The sequence below is a fragment of the Plectropomus leopardus genome, chromosome 2, assembly GCF_008729295.1.
Source record: "Plectropomus leopardus isolate mb chromosome 2, YSFRI_Pleo_2.0, whole genome shotgun sequence".
Classification (NCBI taxonomy): Eukaryota; Metazoa; Chordata; class Actinopteri; order Perciformes; family Serranidae; genus Plectropomus; species Plectropomus leopardus.
Window position 1 is genome coordinate 16,026,810 of NC_056464.1, and position 17,068 is coordinate 16,043,877.

At 42.5% G+C, this 17,068-nt stretch overlaps 1 protein-coding gene across 2 annotated transcripts in view; it reads right to left on the reverse strand.

Annotated features, from left to right (window-relative positions):
* The window catches only part of lrig1 (leucine-rich repeats and immunoglobulin-like domains 1), a 38,913-nt gene extending 22,330 nt beyond the window's left edge, over nucleotides 1–16,583 (reverse strand). For both annotated transcript variants that reach the window (XM_042502651.1, XM_042502643.1), the window contains exons 1-3: nucleotides 15,566–16,583; nucleotides 4,347–4,418; nucleotides 2,477–2,551 (exon numbers count right to left, since the gene is read on the reverse strand). In XM_042502651.1, coding sequence (XP_042358585.1) covers nucleotides 2,477–2,551; nucleotides 4,347–4,418; nucleotides 15,566–15,768 — 350 coding nt within the window. In that variant the 5' untranslated portion in view covers nucleotides 15,769–16,583. The remainder of the gene's footprint in view (nucleotides 1–2,476; nucleotides 2,552–4,346; nucleotides 4,419–15,565) is intronic.
* Between the last annotated feature and the right edge of the window lie 485 nt (nucleotides 16,584–17,068).

Genomic DNA, 17,068 nt, shown 5'->3' on the forward strand with positions numbered 1-17,068 from the left:
AAAACCAAAAATATACTGTCACTGTTAGTACTTTCCCTAGTTTTCCCAACACCACAGGAATTTAAACTTAATTGAACAATCACTTGGAATGGCAGAAATCCTGGAAACTCACCGTTTACATTAGCTGTTTAATGGGTGTAATTCTACAACCATCATCATTCACTTTGTCATTTCCATCAGACGGTGCAAACCTTGTCAGCGACTAGCAAACTGATACTCTGATAGACTCTGAGGCTGTCAGACAGTAGCAACCACATATAATGAGCTCTCAGCCTTTTTGAAAGTTTACTGTTGGATGAGGGACTGAAGACAGATTCTCAGTCCATTTGCTTGTCTGCGTGTGTGTGTGTATGTGTGTGTCTGTGTGCGTAAACCGCTGTCTCACACAAACTTGTAGTCAGACGACATTCCAGACGCTCTCAACCAGTGGCACAGGAACACTGCCCTGCAGTCTATACCGCTGCCTCTGCCAGGGCTCATGCACAAAAACTCTCACACTCCAGAGTGCTTGGTGGTTGGCAAGGGAGACGGAGCGCATTGGATTTACTTTTGGGAATAACCCTGAGCATGAGCTCACCTCTTGCTTCCCTTTTTTTCCTCCCTTTTCCTCTTCGTACCCTCCTCCTGCCTACACCGCTACTTCCCCTTAACTATTCCTCTTTCGATATGTGGTGATGTCACCCTGATCTGACACTACTCACATCCCCCATCCCTTTCTCCCTCCCCATTTTCTCATCCTTCCTCCCCTTCTCACTGTCACCCATTTTACTGTAAGCCATGTGACTGACAGCTGCAGCTGCAAGTGCTTCAGCGGGCCTTCGCTTCAGCTGTGTGGCTTTGTAAAGATCCGACCCTCCCGCCAGCCTACACTCCCATCAGGCCTGCAGACCTTCCCCCTAGCAACAGGCATCAAGTCAGGCCAAAAAAAGACACCCCGATCATTTGGAGGGGCTGCGACTCGGCACAGTTTGCGTAAGTAAAGGTGAACTTGCTCCAAGTCCATTTTGTATCAAAAGCAAAGTGAACAGGAGTTTGTGCTAAAACCTATAACAGACAGAAAACCCAATAACATACAATAACAATAGCTCAAACTTTTTGAAAACATGACAAATTTGGACAAACAGATGTCAGAGTTGCTTAATCAAACCTCAAATTCCCCTTTACTGACTGTTTGCAGCTTACATTCCTTTTGTGACCACATTAATGCATCCTAATAAATTCTGAGAAACAGGCGGATGACACACAGGGAGAGGTGAAGGTGTGACTCCCACGACGCTCACCACCAAAAAATGATACGAGCATGACCAATATTACAGTAAGCAGCAGCTGCGCACTTTGTCACCAGGCAGTCAGCCGGCATGCTAGCAAGGTGTGAAAGCATACACACAGAGAAGCTAACTGTTAGCACCAGACTAGCTTGGGGGGGGGGGGTTAACTTTCTTGTTTCAGGTTGAGTAAGAAGTAAGAATGTTCCCTGGAAAACAACGGTCCACCCAACGAATGATACGGGCAGAACGCTGTCACAATGTATGTGTCTGTGTGTGCGTAGAATCGGAAACCAAACGGCACTGCCATTTATCTTGTTATAAGACCTGTTAAAAGCTTTAATATCAGCTTCAGCCTTTTGATTTTTATCTCAGGCTCATTTTGACGTAACCTCAGAGAGCCTTTCATTGCACTGTGTTCGTTTTGTGTGTCTCACATTCCTTCAGACATTCTTGAGCATCATAGTAACACAGAAGATTGTCGGTGCTCAGAAAACACTGAAAACTTAAAAGCACTGAACGAATAATGATTATTATTACAACAAAAAGATTTTGAACTAAACATGTATCACCACAATTATAATATTTATCACGTCTGTGCATTTCTCTCAGAAGCTATATTTACTGACTTCAGTGAAGTTATCAAACTGCCTCTTTCTCGCCACAAGTTTCCCATAACAGTGTAAAAATGAGACTGTTGATGGACTACCGAGCTCACGTTCATGACATACACAAGTGCACACACGCCTTTCCCAAATAGGGCAGTAAATCTCCGGTGAGATGCCAGTGCAGGCAGTCCCCACAGGCAGAGTTTCACAACTGGGAGCAACCAAGCTGGAACTATATACGAGCTGACACTCATAGCAGCCAGTACCGCTCACTGTCGACAACCACACACAGCCAGCAAATAAGACTAGTCGGTTACTTGACCACATACTAATCGCTCGCGACAGAGCTCCATATTTACGCCAACAGAGCTCAAGTGGAGAGGGGATTTTTTTTTTTAAATCTAGTTTAATGTAATAAGAGTCACAGTCATGGCTAACTATTAACACAGTATTACTTCTGAGATGCAAAGGCATATGCGTCCTCCACAGGCGTCAAGAGAATATTTCAGAAGCATTTCAAAGGGGCCAATGACCTCAGAATACAGGAACAGAGAGCCAGATAATTCTGGTGCTGTGTTGATCAGTAAGTGGGACGTTACTCACAGGTAGAGAGATACAATCTTGGAAGCAGCCTGTCCTAAATCTGGTATGGAGGTCAGCTCATTGTGGTCCAGCCGCCTGAAAATGACAAACGTACATAGTAGTGGGTTAGAGAACAAATCTGTGCCCTGAAGAAAAATATAGACACACGTACAATGTGTTGTTACAAGCTTAGAGGACGTAACAGAGGCATTTTTTCAAGCACAAAAATTACTTCACTTGCTAAAATGAACAAAAATACAAATTATTATTTTAGATCTTAATTAGGACACAAAAACAGAGCCTGCTTTAAAACTAAAAACAAACTGTTCATGAAGCTGTACCTGTAATTTCAACACAAAATATAAATGCTGGCCGGGATGCCACAGTGTCACTGGGGCAATCCCACATGCTCCATCATCACATGAGGCTAATTCCAATCAAACCTTTTATAAATCAAAGAGATTTCAAACACGACTTGTCACGTCCGCCGCAGAGCTAGTAGCAAGTCATCCTTTTAAAAACCAAAAATAACACGGGAGTAAAACAGATGTCGAGGAGCGTATGACTGGCCGGCTGGCCTGCCAAAGATGTCACCAGTGTGTGTATCACCAGTTAGCTTGTGTGTGTGTGTGTATGTGTTTTGTGTGCTGGTGCTGAGTGACACAGAGCCAAGCCCTCTCCTCACCATATAAAATATTTACAAGGCCAGCGTTGGCCACAGTATCGGGTGGTGGAGGGGAGGCTTAATATAGAAAACCACCACTTTATTCTCAATTGGACTTAGTTCAAGGAAACGCATACGAGGATGCTACTAGGAAGTAGAGTGGCTACCATGGAAGTTAGTCAGAATTAAGTCATTGATAAAAACATATCACAAGTGACGGTCATGGATTAAAATTTAAAAAATAATAATAATTTTTAAAAAAGCCACATTCAGACTTTAACATGTTAAAGGCTCACATCAGAGAGAAAGAGACTCTAACAGGTCCATGCACAAACTTAGGGAAGTCTTTCAGAAAGTGTCTAGTTGTTCACTGTTGATTAGCCCACTAGAGTGCTGCAGGGATGAGTTTTTTTTGTAGGCCAACCGGAAGTAAGTCTTGCCCTGGTTCCTTTTTTCCAATGGATTATTGCAGAAAAATAAACTCTTTGGCAAATTAAAATGTATGATAATTACACGTTTTGTTCAGGAAGAAAATCTTCACAAACTAACACCACTTTTAAGATTTTTGAGGCTTAAATGCAATCACCTGAGGTAAAATCCTCAGGTTGGGCTATAAAGAGTCTTGCATAGCCAGACCTTTGTCTGGTCTGGCTACACCCAGCAATATTCCACATTAAGGGAAAAAATGACCTGACTTGTATTTCTTTAAGCCAATCATAATTGTTTTGGGGCAACATGTAGGTTGCAAGCCCAAAGTTGTTATTGTGTCAACCAGCATGCTAAAACAAAGTGTGGAGATAGGTCTGGCTAAGCTAGACTAGTTTCACGTAGCATCAGGGATTTTAAAGACAACGAAAGGCTTTATACTCAAAGCCTATATCCCGTGAGTCCGACTAGGCTATGAACAAACTACATCATGGTAGCATGACTTCAACGTCACCACCACAACAAGGCTGTAAAGCCGTGTTTAGCTTTCTAACGTTCTGTAGTTTCATCTAGCCTAACGGGGCATTTACTGATGTATGTTGTGAAACAAAATGTGAAGTCTGTGAAAACCAGAGACCGTATTTCAAGCTTCTAACAAAAATCATGTTTAAAAAACCTATTGACTTCGAGATGAGGGAACCGTAAGTGAAAAAATGCTAACTCATGTGGGTTTTAGAACTCGTTCCTGCAGCACTATAAAAATCATGTGTATGTGTGAGTCCTCTGTTAGTGAATACTTACAGTTCTCTCAAGTTGGAAAGGTTTTCAAAAGCTTCAACATTGATGCCGGTCAGTTTGTTGTAGCCAAGATTTCTGGAAAAAGAGTAAAAGAAGTAAGTGAAGTAATTAGTTAAAATCCTTAAATGTCTAACAACAAAGGACAATTACAAATCATTCTGTATTCATAACTGTTATTGTATTTGTCATAGCCATTTTTTCAGTAGCTCAAATAAGGATCCGGATCAATAACAACAATTATTTCCACTATTTGACAAACAGCCTCATCCATCCATATTAAGTATGCCTGAAAACACTGCAGTACATCCATTCAGCTGGCCTTCAAGGAGTGCCAGATCAATACTATTGATACAGAGTGTCTCTCCCTCCTGGCTCACTTTCCAAACATAACCCGCAGGCCATTCATCTGCAGCAGTCAATTTGCACTTTAGGCTAACAGTGTATTTAATAGCTGGCACTTGACTTGTACAGAGGCTTATTACAGAGTGATTTGTCCAGTGATATAGCGTTACCACCGTCAGAGGGCAAGTGAGAAGGAAGGGGAGGGGTAATGTGCACCTAACACACATCTGCATTTCAGATTGAGCTTCCCACGCCATATGAATCAAATTTATTTCACACATAAACAAGTGCTATCTCTGTCACACACCTCCTGCCCAGCTGGCATGGGGCCTGCCCTGTTGGCAGAGAGGAGGCTGCAGTGAGAGCGCTGTTTGTGTTTTTGTGGTGGGGTTAGGCCAGACGAGACAAAGGGAGCCCACAGCTCCGAGCCGCCTGCCTCCCGCCCCTCCATCCCTCTGTCCAGACGTGAGAGACGGCCCAGGAATGTTTCACAGGCCTGCCGAGAGATGGCTGCTTGTTCCCAGACACTGGGGACACTTTTACCTGATGCAACGCATTCTTCACCCTCTTGTCCCTCTGCGGCCTTAAAGGACCACTGTGTGCAAGAGCTGGTGCTTCATCTCATTGATTCTTCATTTTAGAGAAAGCAGGGATGGATAATTAAGAGCTGAAGTGCAGAGGCTGGGTCAATACCAGAATAGAAGACCGTAATTATCTTACATCACTTTTCAATACTATTTATTCCTATCAATCTCAATCTCCATCTCACTTTACAGATTTCCCTTTCTTGTCTTCTATGCTTGATTGCAGATAATGACAGTCTCCCTGCCCAAATCTTTCTCCGTGCCTCTGTGTGTGTGTGAGTGTGTATGTGACGAGATAATAACAGAGCATGTGTCTGCCCTCCAGGCACAGGCCTGACAGGGAGGTGTGCATGTGTGTCTACGTTATGATCATATGCTGGGGCACCACCATCGTGGCCTGATCGCTAAATTGCCGTCCCCTGCAACAGGAGGCAATTACCTCGTTATGGTGAAGCTAAGTGAAAAATCACACAGCTTTCCTATGGGCCGCCTCTGCCTGGAGGTACATATATCAGCCAACACACACACACACACACACACACACACACACTCACACTCACACAGCTCAGACGAGATGAACTTGAGAGAGCGTTGTCATCTGGAAGAGCAATCAGTAGTTTTTATCAACCTGCGTTTGACACAAAATATGTCAAGAGGTTTTACTTGTGAACCTTGCATTACAAGCAAATAAAGTTTTATCCATGCCACCTCCACACAGTTTTTTAGCATTTTAAGGTGGAGGAAATGGGCTATGCACATATCCATATGCAGGAAACTCAAAGTATAAAATAAAGAACAGGGCAAAACAGAACGAGCCATGACTTAGGGAACAAAAAGCAAGTCACGTTTGAGAGCCAAACCTGCCGTACTGGTGCTAAAGGCCACAGCAACAAACAAAACGGGCCTTTTGGGTGAGTACGCAAGCCTGCATGTGCTGTTTTTTCTCAGTCACCGATGGTGTTTACACAACTGAGCCTTTTTCTTTCCATCTCACTCTCTGCGAGATTTATTTTCTTGCCTATCAGATTAGATAAGTTTCACAGCGTTTTAACGCCTACTGTATGAAGCGATGGTGATAAAGCTGGTTTCCCTCCTTCTTCCTCTCTCTTCCACCCCCCTCTTTCCTGTGGAAGGAGGGGTTGTGAGGGGACTCCAGTGCTAAGTGTGGTTAATGCTTTCCAGAAAGTGACCTTACAATCATGCTGTTTCTCGAAGACGCCTTGAAGTCGTTAAGAGTTTTTGACTTTGAGAGATGTCGACACCAACACCAGCAGAAACAAACACACGGCGAAAAAGGAGAATCTTCTAAATACCATGTCAAAAAACTCACTGAACTAGCTGCAAAGAGCAAAACAGCAATGGCACAACAGCCGCCATAGGTTTATGTCATGTAAGTCAAACAGCCGGAAAAGGATGTACAATTTAGATGGGAACAGTTGCTGTAATTTACCACTGCAAACATCACAAAGCAGTTTGCCTTAATGCTTCAAACACAGCATTCCTTTGTATGGTACAACTAGTTTATACAAATGGGCAGGACTGTTTGGCATTAGTCACCACAATCAAAATCAAAAGCTTTCTGCCAGGTACTTTACCACAGACGGTATGTGATAATTCAAGGCTGCATGTGGAGCCAAATACTTACTTTCCCACTGACTTCAAGCTTTACAGACTAGTGCATTACAACCACAATATAATTTATAAATCAAATTAAACTATTCATGGTTTAAGGGACAATTAAATAGAAAAATCAAAATGAACAAGCATGTGATTACTCTTGTGCTAAAGTATCATTTATATTTTAATCTATCACTTTGTAAATTATGTATCAGTTCAGAAAAAATCATTACTAACCGCGGAAACATTTTGACATTATTTTGGCGGCCTCTATTCAAGACAAAGTTTTAACTGTTTGATATTACAACTGCTCACAAATTAAAAAAAACAGGTCCATGTTAACATTTATCATCTGTTCTAAACAGACCTGAGCCAACACTTCAGCTGTGTTCTAGCAAACTGTTGGCCATCAGAGAGCACAAATGTCAGCATGACCTCTTTTCTGTCAGCGGAGGTGGAGACACGAAACAAGAGGGCAGCTGGACATAGGGCCTGTCTGGGATAGGGAGGTGCAGTTACACTCCCACCTTCCAACCCCACCCAGCTGCCACAGCCCAAACACCTCATCACATATTGCAAACAATAATCACAAACATCGAGAAACTCTTAAATAATTAGGAAGAAAAAAAGCTTTTCTGTAGTACACAACAGAAATATAAAACACAATTATACCACAAAAAAAAGACAAATGGTCAAGAAACTAATAAATAATCAACCACCTGTTGCCCTGAAGCAGTCTAACTAGCACTGAAAATCCCAAATTTAATGATTGAATGTATTTAGATCATTGATTTACTCATCAAGTATAAAAACCAGTTGGTTAACCAGACATGAGGTAATGTGCTTCTCTCCCTCAGAATTAATTATGTATAACTTTTGGGTTTTTGGACATTTTGTCTAAGTGTTACATTTGACCCTAGTAACTTCTCAAGGCCATTGGTTTTGTTTTGTTTTACTTTTTTATGGGTTTAACAATAAAAAAATTGCACAATTAACTGATAGTCAGCCAACTTCTGGAAGGATACGTAAGCAATCTGAAACATTAGCTTCAATCTGAGCCTAGAAAAGAAGTCTTCTAAAGATGTTTTGATAAACTCATAAAAGGCTCGCCTGACCAAGCAAACTGTCTAAGGAAGAAAAATAGGGCTCAGTGCCTGCAGCAAACCGTCATCGCTGGACCATGTAGCTGATCTGACATATAAAACTCATTAAAAGGCTTTAAAAAATAGCTGTGTTATGGGTGCTGTGGGAGTAGAGGAAAAGCTGGGAGTACAGGAGTGATGTCATAGCATATGACACTACGCTTGTAAGTCAGCACACAGTCTGCGTGTGGGAGAGAGGAGATGGAGATGTGGGAAGGGGAAAAAGAGAGCAGGGACTTAAACATACAGAGATACATCATAATTATCTTCCCCCATTTTCTACCATAGATAAATGCAGTGTGAACTTTGCTCGCCGAAAGTGTGAAGTGATGTCAGTGATGAGTCTTCTGTAGTCCAGCTGGGAAACAAAGGCCCTTTAATGTGGTCGATTTCAGAGCATCATAAAACTAGTCAAATAATAACCTGAGTGTCGGAGGGGCCAGACGTACACATACACACACACCACTCTTCCTGTCATTAAGGGCCAGTTTATAGCCAGGCAACTGCAGTGAAAGTGTACACAAAGCCAACACCAGCTCCGGGCCACCATTTTACACACTAGTCAAACAGAGGAAGGAAACTGGCAGAACAATATCTTATCAACTTTGACAAGGTTAAAAGCAGAAGCCGACAAACAAGATTTGCAATAATAGTAATGATAAATGCCACAAGTTAAGCAAAACAGCAGTAAGTGCAGGATCTTGTGAGCACTGATGGGATCTGCATATTTCATCATTTGCATTACAGATTCCTGCTGCCCCCCAACACAAGCACACAAAAACTCAACAAAGGAGTTGCTCCGGCCTTTGAAATCAGTGAGGCTAGGAGCGTGACTCAGTTTCTGAAGTTTTCCGAGGCAGGAAGGCGGGTAACATCTTGGGGCCATGTGCACTGCCATTCTTCACGCTGCTGGTTTGAGGCTGATGCAGGAGGGGATGGAGCGGGGGGCACTCCAAACAAACAGGGAGAAGGTTGGGGAAAGGGGTCTGCACTAGCCCGAGGCACTGCGTGAACCCACGGGCCAGGCCCAATGACGCCAGCCTGGACACTCAAGATTAGAAGCACAATAACACTCGTGCTGTATACATGTATGTGTGCAAACACACACACACACACAGGATCATGCTCCTGCATTTAACATCGTATTCTACCGTGAGAACAATGTTAATTTTCTACAAACGGCGCCAGACTACTTGATTATGAGTAGGAAATGAGCGTCCCCAATTAATCTGAAAAAATAACATAAATATTGTGTGTCTCTTTAGCGCTGCAATTGTTTAAGTACTGTGTCGACAGCTGACCTTATGCTCTCAACTTCAAAGCGAAGAAAAAGACAGCATCATTAGTCAATTTTTTCTCTTCTTGTTGTTTATTATTCTAACAGAGCAAAATTCAGCAATAATTACACTCCAGCCTGTGGTGAAATAAGTGTATAAATAGTGGACTCTAAGTGCATGTGAATATGTGGGTGTCTAGACACTGGAGCTCTGATTCTCTTTCTTCTCTTGAGTATCAGACAGAACAGAGACTAAAAAATGTTTGGCCCAAGTTCGCACTCAAAGCTGCTCTCACTCCACGAAGGACTGCCTGTATTCTGAGGAGAAGCTGCTTCACTTGCGCAGTACCTCTCCCCCTCTCTGTCCAAGTCATGCTTTTTTTTTTCTAACATCTTCTCCAGATTTCCAAACTCTTACCAGATGTAGAGAATTCACAAATGATTCATCGATCAAGCCCACTTTGTAGACACCGACTGTGGAGGAGAGGGAAAGGTGGAAAAAAAAACAAAAAAAACTTGGCGCCCTGAAGTGTCTTCACAAAAGGACCATCTATTCTGCTGACTAGATTCCTGTAGAATGACTTGCGGCAGCAGCTGTTTGATTGTCATTAAAGCCAGTGCGAGGCCATGAGCTCACTCCATATCTTCATGTTAATGTCAGACTTTATCTGTTGTTATGAGAGTTAGGGCTCAACCTTAGGTGTTCCTTCCTAATTTGTCCACAGCTAATGTTTCGCATGAATCATCTTAATCAGTTAAAAGCAGATGATTTACAATAAAAAAAGAGATTGTCACTTGCTTTAAATTTCCATATAGAACTCCTCGTACTTTTACTAGCCTGCTTAACACCAAACAGCCCGATAAGGGAGGAAAAAGTGAAGAGCAGCTGATAAAAATCAGTGCCAATGATAATATCAGCCTAAATCCTTCCAAGCGCTTCAGTTTGACTTTAAAATATCCACAAGAGGACATGCGAGTCACAGGGCTAGAGGAAACTATGACAATAAACAAACTTGGTATAATCACTCCCAATACCGCAAGATTACAAGGCTGCGTAACGAAAAATGCCCCACAAACCACAAGAGGCTCAGCTCTGCAGAGCGCTGCTTCTGCATCTGCCCCAACCACTACCAAACGCTCGCCTGATTAGGCAAGAGAAGAAGCCTGTATGGAGTTTAGCATCAAATAAGTAAAATAACAGTAGAAATGGCCATGATAGAAACACTGTATCACGAGTAAGCATAGTCTTACTGTGGCAAATTATTTTTACATGCTTAGAAATGGGTTAGGTGAAGTAAAACACTACCTAAAAATAAAAAAAGGAGCTGTGTCTGGTGGTGTGTGACATACAGGCAGACCATCCCGTAATGCTTCATTTCCTCTGGGTTTTCTCTGTGTGTTATAACATGTGTGACAGTGGTTGAGGTTTCTGACCACTGACAGGACTTTAACCAACTAGTAGAACCAGCCCGAAGGCAGCGGCAGCAGCAGCAGACCGTGACATTGACAAAACACTTCCATGCAGTGGGTGGAAAATGTCTACCCAGCTCCCCTCATATTCCCCCAGGCCAGGTGATCTGCAGCCCCACCCTCTGCCGACCAGTCCGCAGCCAGCCAGCCAGCTGAGCTCCCAGCCCCTGTCAGGAAACCACCGACACAAACCCATTTCCTGAGGGCAAAAGCTAAAACCAAATATTGGGGGTGGTGTTTACCAATAAGGCTGTACTGCCAGGTTTTGAGGCCATGGCTTGGGGTTGAGTTGCGGAAGAACATTCGGTGTGCACCAACCATTATGGCCAGCACATTGGGAAACTTGGGAAACCACTTGGGAAATGTTGGATTACAAAGTAGACCATTCAAGATAAGGCTTCTATTTGCTGTTGAGTTGTGTTATTGATGCAGGGACTCAACTTTAACGGGTGGAAATAAAAACAAACCCTGTAAAAGACCTGCAACTTTCTGTAACAATCAAAATCCAACAAGGATTTTACAATCTCACATGAGGGAAAACAGAGAGACGCAGGCAAACAGACACGTATCTGCCTTATCTTTATCCAACCACAACAATCTCAGCCTGCAAAATTAGTAATCTTCATGCTTTTATTTACTTGCAAAATCCCATTACGCTGGTGGCACTGTGGGCAAAAATGCTTTTTATACACATTACCCTGGCTGCAAATAAGATAAGGCACCACTCCTGAGAGGGAATATGTGACTGTGTGAGAGCAAACCTGCTTTGAATGGTATTAGGCTATTCATCAATCAGAGCCAATGGACAGACATCTGAGACTGGTGGTCAGTTAAATGTTAGAAGCACTGATGTAAAACAGCAATGGGCATGTTTGAAAAAAAATTCATGTCTTTAAAGACACTACCAGTGTTCACCCTGAAAACCCATTATCACAGGCATGGGACGTGATAGCAATATACTGTGATCACTTTTCTTGCAATACATTATTAATTAAATAATATTTTAATATTCTTAATACACTGGTAAATGACAGTCTGTATGTTCCACATCTAGTCAATCATGTTCCCCTCGACCCCTGCGTCTCTTGTCATCTCCTTGTTAGCTAAATCTGCTCTGCCAGGATGTGCCAACATGTTTGTTTCCTTGAATCCTCATCAAGGCCACTTTCTCACAAGGGACTATTAAAATCATGGTACTGAAGGGAGATTATTTTGACAAGTGGAAAGCATTAGGGCTCTTTTCTTCGCTTGCAGCCAAACGACTCCTTATGCCTACAAATACTCTGTAACCTCCTATCTCCCCAGGACACATATTCATCAAGATCCCAAGAATTAGTCCTACAAAGTGCTCTGAAAGTGACTAAAAACAGAGCAACCTCAGAGCAAGAGGCGAGAGTGCAAAATGAGGCTCCAGCGCCACTTCTTTGAAATGAATCACAATGTCTTGTAGTTATAAAGCTGCACATTTAACACAATGAAGGGAGTTAGAAAAATCTGAGGCATGAAAAAACAGAGTAGACAGTGTCACTTGTGGGAGCAACAGAAGCTACCTTTGCACAGTTACAAGCAAAGAGTGCCCAAAAGCTCTTAGGTTGAAATAGTATTGAATATTACGGGTTAGCCGGTTAGTTACTCTGCGTTTCTTTATGTACACACATTAATAATAAGTTTAAAATGGGTATTGTTTATGTAACAGCCATACAACCTAGACATAATCATTTATAAATGAAACTTTGTTGTTATTCTGAATAAAAAAGTTCAGCCTTTTATATGTGAGCAATATCATTTGCCACCAGCAAAAAAACTCTGAAAAGAGATTTGATAACTCTCCTTGCAAACTATTTCCCTCTGTGAGCTGCTGTATAAATGCAGGCCCTGAAGTACTCCTGCTGTGTTCACAACTGTAATCCCAATTTAAGAGCCTGTTTAAAGATAATTGCAGCAAATACATGACAGCACAATCCTTCTTCACCCACACATAAGGGGTGGGAAATCTCCATTCATTTTAAGCTGGATTTATCCTCTCTGCATGAACTACCGCAATTGTATAGACAGACAGGAAGAATATAGAGGACGTTTGACTAAACGTTTGTAGGTAGTTGTAGGCATTTGTGTATAACTAATTGGGAGGGACTTCTAGTTTATTAACAACAGCAGCCACGTGTGTTTTAGCTTCCTTTTAAGTCAAATCCTACAGGTGTTTCAGGTTAGTGAGATTTTCCCATGAGCCTTAAATCTGCATTATGTAGAAGAAAGAGGGAGGAAAGGTTGCCTTGGTGGGCTGTGCTACTGACACCTACCAATACTGTCTTTCATACTACTACTACTGCTGCTGCTGCTGCTGCTGCTGCTGCTGCTGCTGCTGCTCCCTCCCTGGGGTAAACATAACAGCGATGGTCGATTCCACACTAATTTTGCTTGGCTCAGATGCCTGAAGGTAGACATGGACAAATGCACTTTGTTTATAAGACTAAGACATTGTGCACACTGGCACTCTCAGTCAGCTCTATTGACAGGATGAGATTACTGCTGTTGCACTGTACTATAACTTGCCATTTTCAACAGTGCTAGAGTTTCCCGTTCGTCTGTGAATAGCGTACACCCACTGGCAGCACACGCACATTCTTGTGCACAACCAGCACTGAGAAACTAAAATAACTTTCAACCCAAAACACTAAAAGTAATTTCATCCACTCAAGTGGACAAGACTTGGCGTATGGTACATTATAATGGGATCAAACTGGGCCACAAGTGAAATTGTCCATACTTGTCTCTTTGGGTTTACAGTAATCATCTGCTAATCTGGCTCATTTACAGACCCTGGAGGAACAGAGCTGGTTCCCTTTGAGTTACCTGCCAACATAATGTGACTATCTCAAGTGGTGTTGAAATATGCGACCTAGGTGTTTTTTAGATAATTCAAAGCCATAAAGCCATTCCCTTTGAAAACAACAAGATTGCGGGTCCTTAAATCTTGACCGATAAGGTTTGGCCGAGATAACAGAAGGAGACTTGGAGCGAGACGGGGCTCACCAAGGACTCTATCTTTACAGAAACCAAAAGATTCAGTGCAGCTGTTTCAGATGGGACATTTGTCCCACAGTGGTTGTCCTTTGTCCATGAGGACAGGAGGAGCAGTGTGTGTCTGCGTACTTGCATGATAAACAGCATCTGCACTTGAACTTGGCTAAGTGGTGCTTCAGGGCAATGAGGCTACCCGGGCACAAGTGCCGTTATTCATGTTTTTAGAGCACTTTTTAAAAGTTGCATTCCTCACTTCCCATGGGAAGATAAAATGCCTAACGCAGGAACCTAGGAGCCAGAGGACTCTTTGGGTCTTTGGTCTTTAACCCCAAGTTCCCGGTGTTACAAACAGATGCTAAGAGTTTTGTAACAAGATGCCTAATTGTCACAGAGGATTCACAATCGACACTGGATATAGCAATATATTGAGGTGACAGACAAAATGTTGACTGGAAGGACAGAGGGTTGTGTTGTCTGTAGATTAACTGTCATTCAGCATGATAAGTGCTGAAGGCCCCTACACATTTGAGTATGTTCCATAAAAATGTCCCAAATTGTCTCATTTCCTAAATGAGCTGGCAGATAGGGTTTCACTTGTTGTCAGCCATCCCCCGAGGAAACAGCGCTTAATTTGCAAGAAATTTAATTTGTGAACTATGGCTGGAAACACAGAAGAGAGAATTATGGTAATACCTGTCATAAATCTTACTGAATAAAGCAGAGGTTTATTTGTTATGACATGTTTGGGTCTATTTGTTTACTTATCCTGAAGGAACTGTTTGTTCATTTTAACACTTGAAATATAAAATTCCTTTTTAGGTAAATACATAAAAATGCACAAAACTGTCTGCAAGCTACGAGACATGTCAAAAGTTACTGGCTGAAAAATATAACTCATGGCTTGTAGTGGTTCTGGAAGGGAATACATTTTTAAGTTATTGTAAATTAACATTAGGAAAAATTCAACTATGAATCAGAATAGTGTTTTAGGTGGGGAATTAGAGTCTAAAAACTAAGATTTTTCAAACTAACAGGATTATTTAGAGAAACAAGTCAGAGGATTTTGTAATTATCCACAATATTTCAATGTGCCCTTGAGCAAGGCCCTTTACCCCCCCAATAAAACAGAATGCCCCCTCTTCTTGCAGTTATTACTGCACCTGTTACACGTCTATAAACGCGTAAGAGGACCAGCCTGAATGAATAAGTTTGATAAAGAAAGTATCACCAAATAAGCTGCACAGATATACTGCATTTGGTCTACTTTCAAACTGGATTAAGACACTACTGCTTGTTGTAAAAGATGGGGGGCAATCTGAATTCCCGCATTGCGTAATAAACAATCCTAATCACGTTATAACGCGGTGTATCAGGACTCTCAAAAAGCGCTGCTGGTTTGTTGTTCAAGTAGTTTCAAGAGTGGGGTGCAGGGACCTCCAGGGTTTCATGTTTAGTTTAATGTTAGTCCCAAATCTTCATCGCTCAAATTTCTACTTATAAAGGAGCTTTAACACGACAACTGGCTTCACACTCTCTATTACACTTGACAGTTGAGCAGCTTATAATCATAACCACTAAAATCTTCTCAGACGGGATTCCTCGCGAGAAAACCGTATCACCAGAGGACCACCATCTACTGGCTGTTAATTTGTGCCTTTGACAAACAAGTGTGTATGCTGTTACGCACTTTTCTTGTCTTTACAAACACTCTCCCTCCGTTATGGGCTGGTCAATAAATAGGCTCGGGCAACTAAGCGCTTTACTTACAAGGAAACGGTCCGGGCTGGAAGGTCCGGAGGCGTAGCTGTCAGCTCCAGGTTACTACAGTCTACTGAATCTCCGTTGCAGGTACAGTTCTGGGCACACGGCAAGTCCGAGCTCAATCCATTACTGATAAACAGTTCGAGCGACAAAATTAAATAAAAAACACAACGAGAAACATATCCAAATCGTCCCAGGGACGCCGCCATTTTGTATCCAGTTTTAATAGCGCGGCCGCTGAGCTCTCTCCTCGTACCCACAAACTGGAATATTAATGTCGCTTCGGAGAAACTGAATGCCTTTTATAGCACATTAACTGCCTTCTTGTGCTACATAGGTTAGTACAAACGGCTGTTGTGTGGCAGAAACGGTTTCCATCCCAGTAACAGTCATTTAGGACACAAGTTCCCAGTCCAACTTTCTCTTCTGGCGTCCGACGCGGGCTAAAAAAATCAAAGGTGAATCACAGATTAACTAGCAAACGTAGGTTACGGCGAACTGGTATGTCGGCCTGAACAGTTGATCTCAAGTGTTCGTCAAAGGCTAAAAACTACTTTCTCGATATGCCTTTGGTGTCATGTTTGAACATGCGAATCAACACTTTTAAAGGACACAGTGCGCCCGAATCGCTCTCAAAATAACTGTTGATCAACGGAGCAGCGGTAAAACTGTTTAAAACTTAACAAAACTATCACACGATGACCTGACGGCGTTATAAAGTGTTCTCCGAGAATATGAAGATGTAGCAAATAAGTTAGGACCCGCAGGACTAGTGCCGAAAACTCCAGCGTTGGTCTCTCAAACGGAGCGCTGCATATCGTCCACCAGCACTTCACCGCCGTAGTCGAATAAATCCAACTTTATTCACGCAGTAGGTTCCTGAAGAACTCAGCCGACAGTTTATCAGGTGCAGTCTGTGGTCACAAAATCTCGACGATCCGATTAATAGCAAAATAGAGTCCCCCCCTCCTTCCGACCGTGTACCACCACCATGAGTTTTTTCCTTTCTTGAGTTACTTTTCCTTTTTTTTCTCTGGGTGATCGTTCCGTAGTCCCACGTTGGATGCACAACAGCGATCCCAGAGTCCTCCCATGTCTCGCTGCGATTGGCTATTACGGCTTGATGGGCGGGTCAAGTCCTTACCTGATTGGTCAATGCGGGTTTTCCGTGGAACGCGGAGTTGCAGAGCCTTTGAGCGGCTGTCAGTCAGCGGTCGCTGGCCCCGCCTATGTTTCCCACCCCGGGGTGTGAAACCGCACCACCTCCTCTCACTCTCACTGCTTCTTAAAGGGACAATCACAGGGATCAAGCTCTGTAATCGCATTATAGCAAGCCGTAATAACATAATTGGTTTGAATGCCATAACAATTCAATTTTAAGTGTTTGTTAGTAAGACTAAAATCAAGATTTAGCCACCATGTAAAAATCAGAGAGGAAAGTAATAAACACTACATTTCCTCCATGCTTCACACTGGAAACTTAAAACAGAAGCAGCTGGTGTTACTTGG